The following is a 12,638-nucleotide window of genomic DNA, read 5'->3' on the forward strand; positions in this document are numbered from 1 at the left end:
GAACACACAATTCAGGACTGCTAGGTGGTGCAATGGATAGACTTAGAGCCTGGAGCTTGGAGTCAGGAAAACTCATCTTCCTAAGTTCAAATCAGACACTTGCTAGCTGGGTGACCCTGGGCAAGACATTTCACCCTGTTTGCCTCAGTTTCCTCATCTGTAAAATGAACTAGAGAAGGAAATGGCAAACCACTCCAATATTTTTGCCAAGAAAACCCCAAATGGGGTCACAGAGAGCCAGACATGACTGAAAACAACTGAATGACAACACTATTCATTTCAGCAAATAATGATAGCTCACTATTTGCCTGCCACTATGTGGGTATAGAATTATTAAAATGTGACCTCTTTCCCTAAGGAGATTGCAATCTGGTTGTGAAGAAGTAGAAATATATAAAAATTTAAACAACAATGAGAATTAAATAACACAGAAGAAATAATGCAGGAGATACCAAAAGACAGGAGAAGATAAAATGTCAGTGAATAGTATGAACAATAAAGAGGCAAAAAGCAATATTTTCTGCATGAGAGAACCCCCAGAATTTAAAAAAAAGAATGAATGAATGAATGAATGAATGATTTAAGCAGTTTGTATATTCAAAGTACTATGCTAAGCACTGGGGATACAAGTAAAAAAGTAAGGCAATCCCTGCCCTCAAAGAATTCACATTCTAAATAGAAGATAATTTAAGAGTTGTAAAGGTTCTCCAAGGCTATGTGTAACACATTCCTGAAAAATAATATTTTCCTTAAATAAATTATTCAGTATTTCATTTTCCCCAGTTACATGTAAAAACAATTTTAACATTTATTTTTAAAACTTTGAGTTTCAATTTCTCTCCTTCCTCCCTCCCTATCTCCTACCTCCATTGAGAAGACAAGCAATTTGATACATGTGTAGTCCCGCAAGACATATACATAATAGTCATGTTGTAAAGAAAAGATAGACTAATAAAAACTCAAGAAAAATGAAGAAAGCTAAAAAAAATGTTCTGATCTGTATTCAGACATCATCAGTTATTTCTCTGGGGATGGATAGCATTTTTCATCCTAAGTCCTTCAGAGTTTCTTGGATCATTGTATTGCTGAGAATACCTAGTGATTCAGAGCTGATCATCTTGCAATATTACTGTTACTTTGTACACAGTACATTTCACTTTTCATCAGCTCATGTAAGTCTTTCCAGGTTTTCCTGAGAGCATCCTGCTCATTATTTCTTATATCACAGTAACATTCCATCATAATCAAATACCACTATTTATTCAGCCATTCCCCAATTGATGGACATCCCTTCATTTTATCTGAATGCTGTTCAAATCTTCTGATCATGTATCAGTTGAGGAATCTTATTTTTATAAATTTAACTCAGTTCTCCATATGTTTGAGAAATGAGGCCTTCATTAAAGACACTTGCTTCAAAATTTTTTCAGTTACTATGGCTAACTGTATTTTTCTCTATCCTATCCCCCTATTTATTCTATTCTTTCTCTCTCCTTTCACCCTGTCCCTCATCAGAAATGTTTTGCTTCTGACCAGCCCCTCTCTTTATTTGCCCTCCAGTCTATCACCCCCCCCAACTTCTCTTATTCCCTTTTCCTTCCTACTTTCATGTGGGGTAAGATAGATTTCTATACTCAATTGAGTGTGTATGTTATTCCCTCTTTGAGCCAATTCTGATGAGAGTAAGGTTCACTTGTTCCCCTTCATTTCCACCCTCTTCTCCTCCACTGTAGAAGCTTTTTCTTGCCTTTTTTATGTGAGATACTTTACCCCATTCTACCTCTCCTTTTCCCTTTGTCCTACTGCATTCCTTTCTCTCACCTTAATTTTATTTTTTAGATATCATCCCTTCATATTCAACTCAAACCTATGTCCTCTATCTATCTATCTATCTATCTATCTATCTATCTATCTATATCTATATCTATCTATCTATCTATCTATCTATCTATCTATTCCTTTTAATCACCCCAACAATGAAAAAAATTCTTATGAGTTACAAGTATCATCTTCCAATGTAGGAATGTAAACAGTTTAACCTTATTAAGTCCCTTATGATTTCCCTTTCCTGTTTACCTTTTTATACTTCTCTTGAGACTTGTATCTGAAAGTCAAATTTTCTATTCAGCTCTGGTATTTTGATCAACAATGTTTGAAAGTCTCCTATTTCATTGAATTTCCATTTTTCCCCCGAAGGATTATACTCAGTTTTATTGGGTAGGTGATTCTCGGTTGTAATCCTAGCTTCTTTGCCCTCCAGTATATCCTATTTCAAGCCCTCTGATCCTTATAGAAGCTGCTAAATCTCGTTTTATCTCAACTATGGCTCCATGATATTTAAATTGTTTCTTTCTGTAATATTTTCTGCTTGATCTGGGAGCTCTAGAATTTGACTATAATATTCTTGAAAGTTTTCATTTTGGGATCTCTTTTAGGAGATGACTAGTAGATTCTTTCAATTTCTATTTTACCCTCTGCTTCTAGAATATCAGGGCAGTTTTCCTTGATGATTTCTTGAAAGATGATGTCTAGACTCTATTTTTGATAGTGGCTTTCAGGTAGTCCAATAATTTTAAAATTATGTCTTCAGGATCTGTTTTCTAGGTCAGTTGTTTTTCCAGTGAGATACTTCACATTGTCTTCTATTTTTTTCATTCTTTTGGTTTTGTTTTATTGTTTCTTCATTTTCCATAAAATCATTAGCTTCCATTTGCCCCATTCTAATTTTTAAGGAATTATTTTCCTCAGTGAGCTTTTGTACCTCCTTTTCCATTTGGCCAATTCTACTTCTTAAGGCATTTTTCTCCTCGTTGGCATTTTGTACCTCTTTCACCATTTGGCCTATCCTGTTTTTTAAGGTGTACTTTTCTTCAATATTTTATTGTGTCTCTTTTACCAAGCTGTCGACTCATTTTTCATGATTTTCTTGCATCACCTCATTTCTCTTACCAATTTCTCTCTTTTTCTCTTAGTTCATTTTCAAAATCCTTTTTGAGCTCTTCCATGGCCTGAGTCCAATTTATGTTTTTCTTGGAGGCTTTGGATGTAGGAGCTTTGACTTTGCTGTCTTCTTCTGAGTGTATAGGTCGATCTTCCTTGTCACCATAGTAACTTTCTATACTCAGTTTTTTCTGTTGTTTGCTCATTTTCCCCAGCCTATTACTTGACTCTGTTAAAGTGAGATTCTGCTTCCAGGGTGGTGGAGGCAGTGTCCCAGCCTTCTGGTTTTTGTGCAGTTGTTTTCAGAAATACTTCTAGGGACCTATACATTCTCAGTTCTTCCAAGACTGTGTGAGCTAAGGAGAGATCTTTACTACTCTCCTGGTCTGTGGTCTGGTCTGTGAGTGACCACAAGCACTCTGTGTTAGTATTCCTTCTTACCCTGGAACTGCCACACGCAACTGCAACCTGGATCCAAGTGTGGGCAAAGCAGCAGAGTCCCTCCTCAGTGCTAGCAAAGAGACCCCTGTAATCTCCTTCTGACTAGTTGCAGCTGCTGTTGATTCAGTGGCTCACAAGGCCTGCTCCTGGTTTGCTGCGGCCAGAGCTGTGCTGGCTTGGCCTGTGCTGGACTGTACTCCTGTGTCGCCCTAGTGCAACAGAACTTTCCTGCAGACCTTCTAAGTTGTCTTGGGCTGGAAAATTGTTTCATTCTATCTTTTTGGCTGTTCTGTCAGTCTACAATTTGTTTAGAGTCATTATTTCTTCCAATAATGTTTGGAGGATTTGGGGGAGAGCTCAGGAGAGTCTCTGCCTTTACTCTGCCATCTTGGCTTCATCTCAAAAGCATATCTGTTTCTGCCTAGGTACCATAAAATAGGATTCATAGGCACTAAGCATCCAAAAATAAGAGGATGTTAGTTGCACTGTTGGAGAGGAAACATTGTAGAGTAGAAAGTCTGTCACTGTGCACTGCCTTGGTCAGATAACTTTGTATTCATTTCTGGATGCCAGTTACTTAGGACCTTGATAATCTGGAGAACATCCTGAAGAGGGCAACCAGGATAGTGAAATTCATGCCACAGAAGGCTCATTTGTGGGAACAAGTGATATTTAAGCCAGAGAAGAGAAAACTTTAGGGATGAAGGATGTGTGTGTGTGTGTGTGTGTGTGTGTGTGTGTGTGTGTGTAGGATGGCAATTATATTCAAGTATATGAAGGACTGTCATGTGGAAAAGAGATTAGATTTATTCTGTTTGCCCCACAGCATAGAAGCAGTAGATGAAAGTTATAAAAGCCTAATGATCACTTGTCAAGTATTGGTAGAGAAGAGATTGATTTTTAAGTAGAGGTTGAAGTAAATAAATAGCCCTTGAGTACCTTTCCTTTTAAATCTTTGAAATTATTAGTTGGGATTCTGTATAAGGTGTCACAGCATGTTAGCCCTGGCCTCAGATATTTACTAGCTGTGTGACCCTGGGCAAGTCATTAACTCTGTTTGTCTCAGTTTCCTCATCTGTAAAATGAGCTGGAGAAGGAAATGGCAAACCACTCCAATATCTTTGGCAAGAAAACTCCATGGACATTATGGTCCAAGGCATGGTGGGGAACCTGCAGCCTCAAGATGACATGTAGCCTTCTAGATCCTCAAGTGCAACCCTTTGACTGAATCCAAACTTCACAGAACAAATCCCCTTAATAAAAGGATTTGTTCTGTAAAACTTGGACTCAGTCAAAAGGCCGCCCCTGAGGACCTAAAGGTCACATGTGGGCTCGAGGCTGCAGGTTCCCCACCCCTGGTCCAAGGGGTTATGAAGAGTTGGATATGACTGAAGACTGAACAGCAATAAAATAAGGAAGCATAATCTGAACTACTGAAAAAATGACTTATGGAATACTTTTGAATGAAGCTGTGGAATTATAACTTTTAAGTAAATACAAAAACTGTATGCATACAGTGTATATTGAGTTTATTCATTCCTTCTTTTAATAAATGTTTATTAAAAGCCTATGTGTAAGGACATGTATTATGCCCTAAGGGTCACTCTAAGATAGAGAATGAGTTGTACACTCCAGCACATAGCTGACAGTCCCCAAAGCCACAGGAGGAGGTAGATAACAGCAATAATAATAACTAGCATTTATATACAGCTTTAAGTTTTGCAAAGAATTTTACAGATGTTAACTCATTTTGGCACCTTGGGAAAACATTTAGTAATCCCACCCTAGTTCCAGTTCTGTCTCTGGAAGATTGACTTCTCAGAATTCACCTCCACTGTAGTCCATTATCCCTCCCACTCCTACCCCCTCAGATCTATACTGTGAAATTCCGATAAACTGATCTACCAGGGAAGTTCATTCTCCAAAGGACACACCAAATAGGACCCATATATAAAGAACAAAATGAAAAAGACTTATGTGGAAGTGGAAGAGGTTTGGCTGCCTAAGAAAGTAGGCCTATGATCCCCTGGAAGCAAGAACTGCTGGAATGCATCATTAAGACTAAATGCTATCAGTGTAGCTTCTCTAACAAATACCCAGTGACCTAGGAGAAAGGCAGGTGCAAAATGACATTTATCTTTCTCTTTATTGGGTCTTTATGGTCAAATTCTGAGCCTATTACATCTCTAAGATGTCTCCTTCTGCACCTCAGTTATCATACCCTAGCTCTGAAGGTTTTGGAAAAATAGCCTCAAGATTCTGATTATTGCATTATTGGATCCATACTTCTTCCCTTGCCTTACACTGAGATGATGCAGCCTGTGGGAGGGGATGTGATTCCTTTAGAAATGATATGTCAATTGAGTGTCCTTTTGTTCCATTAATTATTGCCCAGGACAAAATAGCCATCCCTGACTACCACTCTTTTATATCTGTTGCCCTTTCCTATTAGAATGTAAGCCCCTTGAGGGCAGGGACTCTACTGCTTTGGTATTTGTATCACCAATTGTAGCACAATGCCTGGCACATAGTAAAATGCTTAAAAAGCGTTCATTCGTTCTTTGAAAGCCAGATGTTAATTATTTCCAAGGGCATGAGAGTAAGAGATAGATTTGGAGGGATGGGGAGAACAAGAAAGTTGGATGCTTGTGGTATAAGAACAAATCGTGGACAATATATAAATCAAGTTCCCCTGGTCTTGCCATAGTGTATACTCAAAGAAAACTAGGAAGACACCACAGGGTTTACTGGGTAAATCCAACCTGATTTACATGTTGGTATGAATCTCATGCTTCTTGTCCAATAGAATCCACTGTCCAATCCCCTCAAATTTTGTGAACTCCTCCAGGTTCACCTAGTCATGATCTCTAGGCTAGATTTAAGAGCCTGTTGTTTTGTTTCTGGGGGGAAATTCTTCTTTCAAATTGATGTATTTTTCAGCCATGTCAATTTCTCCCAGGTAGCAGGGATAAAGGGAATGTTCTTGGCTAACAAGAAGATTGACAACCAAGTGAAGACTTTCATCACGTACAACAAAGGAAGAGACTGGCGGTTGCTGCAGGCTCCTGACACAGATCTGAGAGGGGACCCTATACATTGCCTACTGGTAAGTTGCCACATTTAAACAAACTTTTCCCCAGGTAAGTGTATGAATACACTGGTATCAGAGGGGAAATGGGCCAGCCTACCTCACCTTTTGTGGAAGAGTTCACTTACTCAGAACAGGAAGGTAGAAGGAACAGGGTCACAGTAGGTACTTGTATCCCCAGTTCCTAGCATAGTGCTTGGGACATGGTAAGAACTTAATCAATATGAATTGAATTATGGCAGAACCTTTCAGAGAGATATAAGTGGACAAAATGATATGATAATCTTTACAGCGTTACATTGGTGTAGTCTCTTGAATTGTCCGATTTGTGATTCTCTTCTTAACTGAGACGCTGAAGGGGAATTTATGGGAGAATTTAGTAGTCATCCAACATGACAGGGACATTCCACCAACATCCCTACCTTTCTGTTAGTGCCATTTTATGATCCGATCATCCATCGACTTTGTCTAAACATTCTTGAACTTGCATCTCTGTCTAGTCTGCACTTCTTCTACAAGTAAGAAGCACTGTTTATTTGTTTTTGTTTTCTTATCCTCCATGATGCAAACTAAGGGAGTAACATGGAGTTCCTCCCCATGTTAGTGGAAAGAGGGCTGGATTCATATTCAGGAAGTCCTGAGTTTAGTTTCTGCCTCTTATTATTACTTAGCTCTGTGACTATGGACAGGTCATTCGGCCTTTCTGAGACTCAGACGAATCCCTTAAAACAATTTAAGTTTATCAGTGTATCTGAGTGTGCAGAGATGGAGGAAAATTCTACACTGAGGAAATCATAGGTCCCAAATGTATAAATTGAACTCCACTTAAGTTGTTTTAAAAAATCAATCAATCAAGAAAAGTTGAGTGATCAATTGGTATGTTCTGTGCAAGGGTGGGGGGACGGAGAGAGAGAGAGAGAAAGAGAGAGAGAATACTCATAGCAGCAACAGCTTTAAGATATGATTAGCAGCTTCTGAAGGAGCGCAATGGGAGCTTCTAATCTGGTTGAGGAAATGAGACTTAGATTTATGAACCAACCAGAGAACAACATAAGCCAATGCACCATTAAGGACTAAATTGTGTGGGACAGACTAAAATCAATGCAGCATTTCAGGAAAGAAAGATCCTTCAATGTCCAAAGAGGAGCTCTGACTCTTAGCACTCTGAGATTTGATGAATAAGGTCACATTTATCCTATCAGTATGATTACCTAGACCAGAGGTTCTTAACATGATCTGGTTTCTAACAAAAAAAAAAAATTAAAGGGGCAGCTAGGGGGTACAGTGGATAGAGCACTGGCCCTGAAGTTAGGAGGACCTGAGTTCAAATTTGGTCTCTGAACAAGCACTTGACACTTACTAGCTGTGTGACCCTGGGCAAGTCACTTAACCCCAATTGCTAAAAAAAATATATTTTAAATGTTTTAAAAATGTTTTTGATAACTAGATAAAAATATTGTTTATAATTCTATACGTTTTCTACATTTAAAAGTATCATTTTGAGTAGTCCTTAGGATTCATGATAGGAAGGTCTGTGACACAAAGAAAGGTTGAAGATGTTATCTAAACTGATCATATCTCTATTCAACCTCCATTGTTTCCAGAGAAAAGATTTGTTTTGAAAAAAACAATTCCATGCCACTGTCATTGAGTCACTTTTGCTCATCATGAGATACTAAAAACAATGGCCTGACTTTAATTCTTGCAGTGAATATTTTCAATGTCACTGCATCTCATAGGAAGATCTCCCACTCAGCCTTCATCAGAATTACTGGGATGGTGGTGGTGGTGGTGAACCCTACTGATGCATTGCTGTGAGTTTGTTGTCCTACGGGAAAGATAGAGTTGTTGGCAGCTTTAACTAACCACTTCCCTTGATAGCCATTCTGTGCTGGCCCATATTAAAGGCACAGTACTCTTGATCATCAGTATGGTCCTTCATTCCCAGGAAGTGTGAAAAACAATTGCCAGAGATATAATTGACTATGATGGGTAGGGTGCTGATTAACCATTCTGAGGTAAGATATAACACCAGAGATGGAGTCTTAGAAATCGTGATTATACTTTATATAATATATACTTAATATACTTTATACTTTATAGCACATAGTGCAGTTGACATAATGGAGGATCAATGCCTATTTGATGACTGATTATTATTGGAAGAAAGGCATTTTGCTGAAGAGAAATACTCAAATACAAAACTCAGGCTATAACCAGGGTGTGCTGAGTCTGAGCTCTTGATCTTAAGCTGACCTTGAAGTTCAAAAATAATTGTTAAGGTCATTAAGACTGGAGAAAAGATTAATTAAACTGACTAAGATAAACAGCTCCCAGGAGCTTTCCTCCTCCCATCTGCCATTAACCCAGCCGCTTGCCTGCCTTAAATTTGTTTCACCATAGGCTTTGGAAGAGCCAGGGAAGGAGGAAGCAGTGAGCTGAGCCAGAGACTAAAATCACTTTGCAAAAATCTGCCAAAGACAGAAAATAGGATCGAAAATCTTTGAGCTCTAGGAGATTCTGAGTGTTAACAACCTACTTTGGGCCCAGGAGCTGGTGGCTGGCAGCGAGGAGATAAAGAGCGATTTAAGATTGTGAGTAGTTGGAGAGTGACAGTGTCACCGCCAGCCCAGCCGAGTGATTAGAAAGAGATTTTCCAGCGGGGCTGCCTCCAATGTGGAACAAGTTCAGAATTACAGCTCCAAATGGAAAGTTCCTTGTAAAATGCATTCTATAGAAGTAAGACATCCAGGATAATTTGGGACCATATTTTAAGGCCTTTTAGACTGATTACTTGCAGGGCTCAGCAGGGCTTCTTTCCTCCACAAACTGCTTTGTGCAATTAGACAGGGGTATTACCAGGGCAGGGCTCACTACCTTCTAAAGTCTTGGGATTGGGCCCCTGAGGGGCAGCCTGTGAGACCAGCTGAGCTCATTACAAATTCTTAGTCCCTAGGAAAATATAGCACTTAATAAAAGGAAGGCCCATTTTTCAGTACATATAGTCACTAGTTCCCTGAAAGGGCTGGCACTAGGAAATTGGATGCCTTGGGGCAAACCTCAGTTGTGTATCTCATTCTCTCCCCTTCCCCCCCCCATGAGGTACAAATTAGTGTTAGAGAGGTAAGTATGACCCATTTATGCCCCATTAGCTATGGGCTTCCCTCCCCACTTTGCTACTGACTCTTAGATCTTGTATCTAGGGCTTTATTTGGCCCAGTTAGGGGAACATTCTGTTTCTCACAATACCTACTGCCCTGTGATCATATGGCTTGCAAATATGGTTACTCTAAATCTATTCCTTACTTCAAACCCTTTGTTAACACATGGAATACTGGCCCTAGGTCCTCCTGACTGAGAGGGACAAAGTGGGAATACACAAAGATTATAACCCCAGGCCAGAGATTCCTCTGTCTCTGTAGTGCACAGGGTCTACATCTTCAATCTCTTTGGATCTCTGCATGAATAAAAATAAAGGAAATTTAAAGCAAGAAATTTGAGTAGGAAGTTTAGAGACCTGAATTTCATCCTGTCTCAACATTGAGAACCTATGTAATCAAAGACGAATCTGTGTGGGCCCCAGTTTTCTGTCTGAATAGTAAGATTAGATATTTTTAAGGCCTCTTCCAGATCCAACAATCTTTAGCTCTCTAATTAGCAAAGGACCTGATACATAGTCAATGTTCAATATTTGATTTATTAGCTGCTTGGTAATGTAGAAATACCTCTTAGATGGATATCACTGATTACAGTGAGGGTCGGGGTGAGGGAGGAGAGCCATTCTGGTTGGGGCTATAATGTCTTTCCTCTACAGCATCCCAAAACATTGTTGATATAGCTTCTTTACTAAGTCAGTTTCTGGAACTGTTATGTGATTAATATTTTCAGTGTTCTATCTCTGGTTCTTCTTGATGGGGAGGAGAGAGAAGAATGTTCATGAATTCTCTAATAACCAACGTGATGGGAATTGAACTCCGGTCTTCTTCTGAGAGTTTTTCTTGACATATAAAATAACAGATGCTAGTGTGGACAAGACTTCCATGATGTATGATATAATAGAGTACTGGACTTGGATTCTGGAAGAATTGGGTTCAAATCCTGACTCTGATTTATATTCTCTATATAACCATCGGGAAGTGAATTAATTAGTCTGAGTATTAGGCAACTTAGATTTTTAATTATTGGATTGTGATCTATGTTGTTGAAGGTAGCTGTCACTGGGAATGCGTCCTGCACTGAAATCTAATCCTTGACAAGTACACGTACTCACCTGAAAAGGAGGGCTGACAAATCATTGAGTTTTAGTTTGCCTTCCTTTTCAGATCATCATTCAGGGGCTGGAAGATGATTTCCCAAGTATTTATGTAGACTCTGTACTTTGATGCAGAGGGGAAGAAAAGAAAAGTCACAGAACATTCTCCTTGTACCAGCTGGGGGCAATCCAGGACCACAAATGAGAGTACAGAAGAAAGAGTATTGCAAAGATCATTTGTAATGTTTCTACTAGAGCTGGCATCTATGCCTCTTATAATAGCAGATCCAGGCAGCCAAAAGCCATGGCAATGATACCACACAGCAGTCAGGAATGAGAAAAGTCAGGTTCTTTTTAATGGCATTCCTAGTTTTCACATCAACACAATGCCCTGGATCAGATAACCATAGACCTACGAGGATCTTATGTTATTGGGTTGTATGCTGCTTCCACAGAGAAGTGGTCAGAAAATTCCAGTAAAGGCATTTCTTCAGTGGGGGATGCCAGTCATTCCAGTGTGGTTACATTCTCAGTGTGACACTCCACATGGGTCCCAACCCTCATTGCAACATTCTATATGTTGTGCCTCATAATATTAACTTCTTGGGAGCAGTTCAGAGGCCTCAACTCTATAATTAGCATTTAGAGCCATAATTGTCCAGAGTTGAAAGTTAAAGTGTTAGTTTCTCCATTTATAAATTAAACATGTGTGTGTATATATTGTGTGTATATATGTATATGTGTGTGTTTATATGTGTGTGCATATAAATTTCACACACACACACAGAGGTAGCTAGGTGACTTGATGGACACAGTGCGTGGCCTGAATTCAGGAAGACAAGAGTTCAAATGTTGCCTCAGACACTTACTAGCTGTGTGACTCTGGGCAAGTCACTTAACCTTTGTTTGATTTAGTCCACTGGAGAAGGAAATGGCAAACCACTCCAGTATTTTTGCCAAGAAAGTTTCATAGATAGTATGGTCCACAGGGTCAAGAAAAGTTAAACATGACTAAATGACTGAATAGCATCTCTCTCTCTCTTTCTCTCTCTCTCTCTCTCTCTCTCTTTCTCTCTCTCTCTTCTCTCTCTCTCTCCCTCTCTCTCTTTCCACATATATACACAAATACATATATAATTATATTTTAAAATATCTCACTTCAATTCAAAAAGTCTTTATCAAATTCCTGTTTCCTCTTTATGTATTTATCATTGCTATTCATGTAGAAGAAATGTCCTGGGTGGTTCATGCCTTCCCATAATTAGACTCTCACCAGGGAAATAAATAAAAATCACACACACACATACACACATACACACACACACACACACATACAAGTTAAATGAAGTTCAGAAAAGACAGACATAAGCAAGACATCTTTGGATCTAACATGTTGAATTTATTATGTACTTTTAAAAAGCCATGCTGTATATAATACAGAATCATGATTTCAAAAGTAATCCTAGTTTTCTCTTCCTTGTATACATAAATATTCATGTCTGTTTCTATTTTAAATGTCATAATAATTAAAATTTAAAAATAAAAATTAAAAACAAAATGGCAACAATAGTAAAATAGCAGTACAGGATGAGACATTTTCAAGAGTAGCATGATAGTGACAGAGAGGAAAGTTTGACCACAGTTTCATCCATAATAGGAGTTGGGACATCTATCCTTCAGAGTGCCCTACATTTGTGTTTATTGGAGAGAAAGGCCCTGAGAGAAGGGTGCTATCGCATCAGAATCTTGAGTGGGGTACCGTGCAGCATCTTTGGCCAGGGAAGTACAACAAGAGGCAAGGGCTAAGAAAATAATCACTGGGGAGGGGGCAGCTAGATGGTGAAGTAGATAGAGCTCTGGCCTTGGAGTCAGAAGGACCTGAGGTTAAATCTGGCCTCAGACACTTGACATTTACTA

At 39.0% G+C, this 12,638-nt stretch overlaps 1 protein-coding gene across 1 annotated transcript in view; it reads left to right on the forward strand.

Moving 5' to 3' along the window:
- SORCS1 (sortilin related VPS10 domain containing receptor 1) overlaps positions 1-12,638 on the forward strand; it is a 705,676-nt gene that overhangs the window by 565,385 nt on the left and 127,653 nt on the right. The window contains 1 exon segment of the mRNA XM_078151070.1: positions 6,341-6,487. Within this exon segment, the coding sequence (XP_078007196.1) occupies positions 6,341-6,487 (147 nt within the window).

The sequence above is a fragment of the Phascolarctos cinereus genome, unplaced genomic scaffold (genome assembly GCF_003287225.1).
Source record: "Phascolarctos cinereus isolate Bilbo 61053 unplaced genomic scaffold, phaCin_HiC Scaffold_3;HRSCAF=262, whole genome shotgun sequence".
In the NCBI taxonomy this organism is placed as follows: domain Eukaryota; kingdom Metazoa; phylum Chordata; class Mammalia; order Diprotodontia; family Phascolarctidae; genus Phascolarctos; species Phascolarctos cinereus.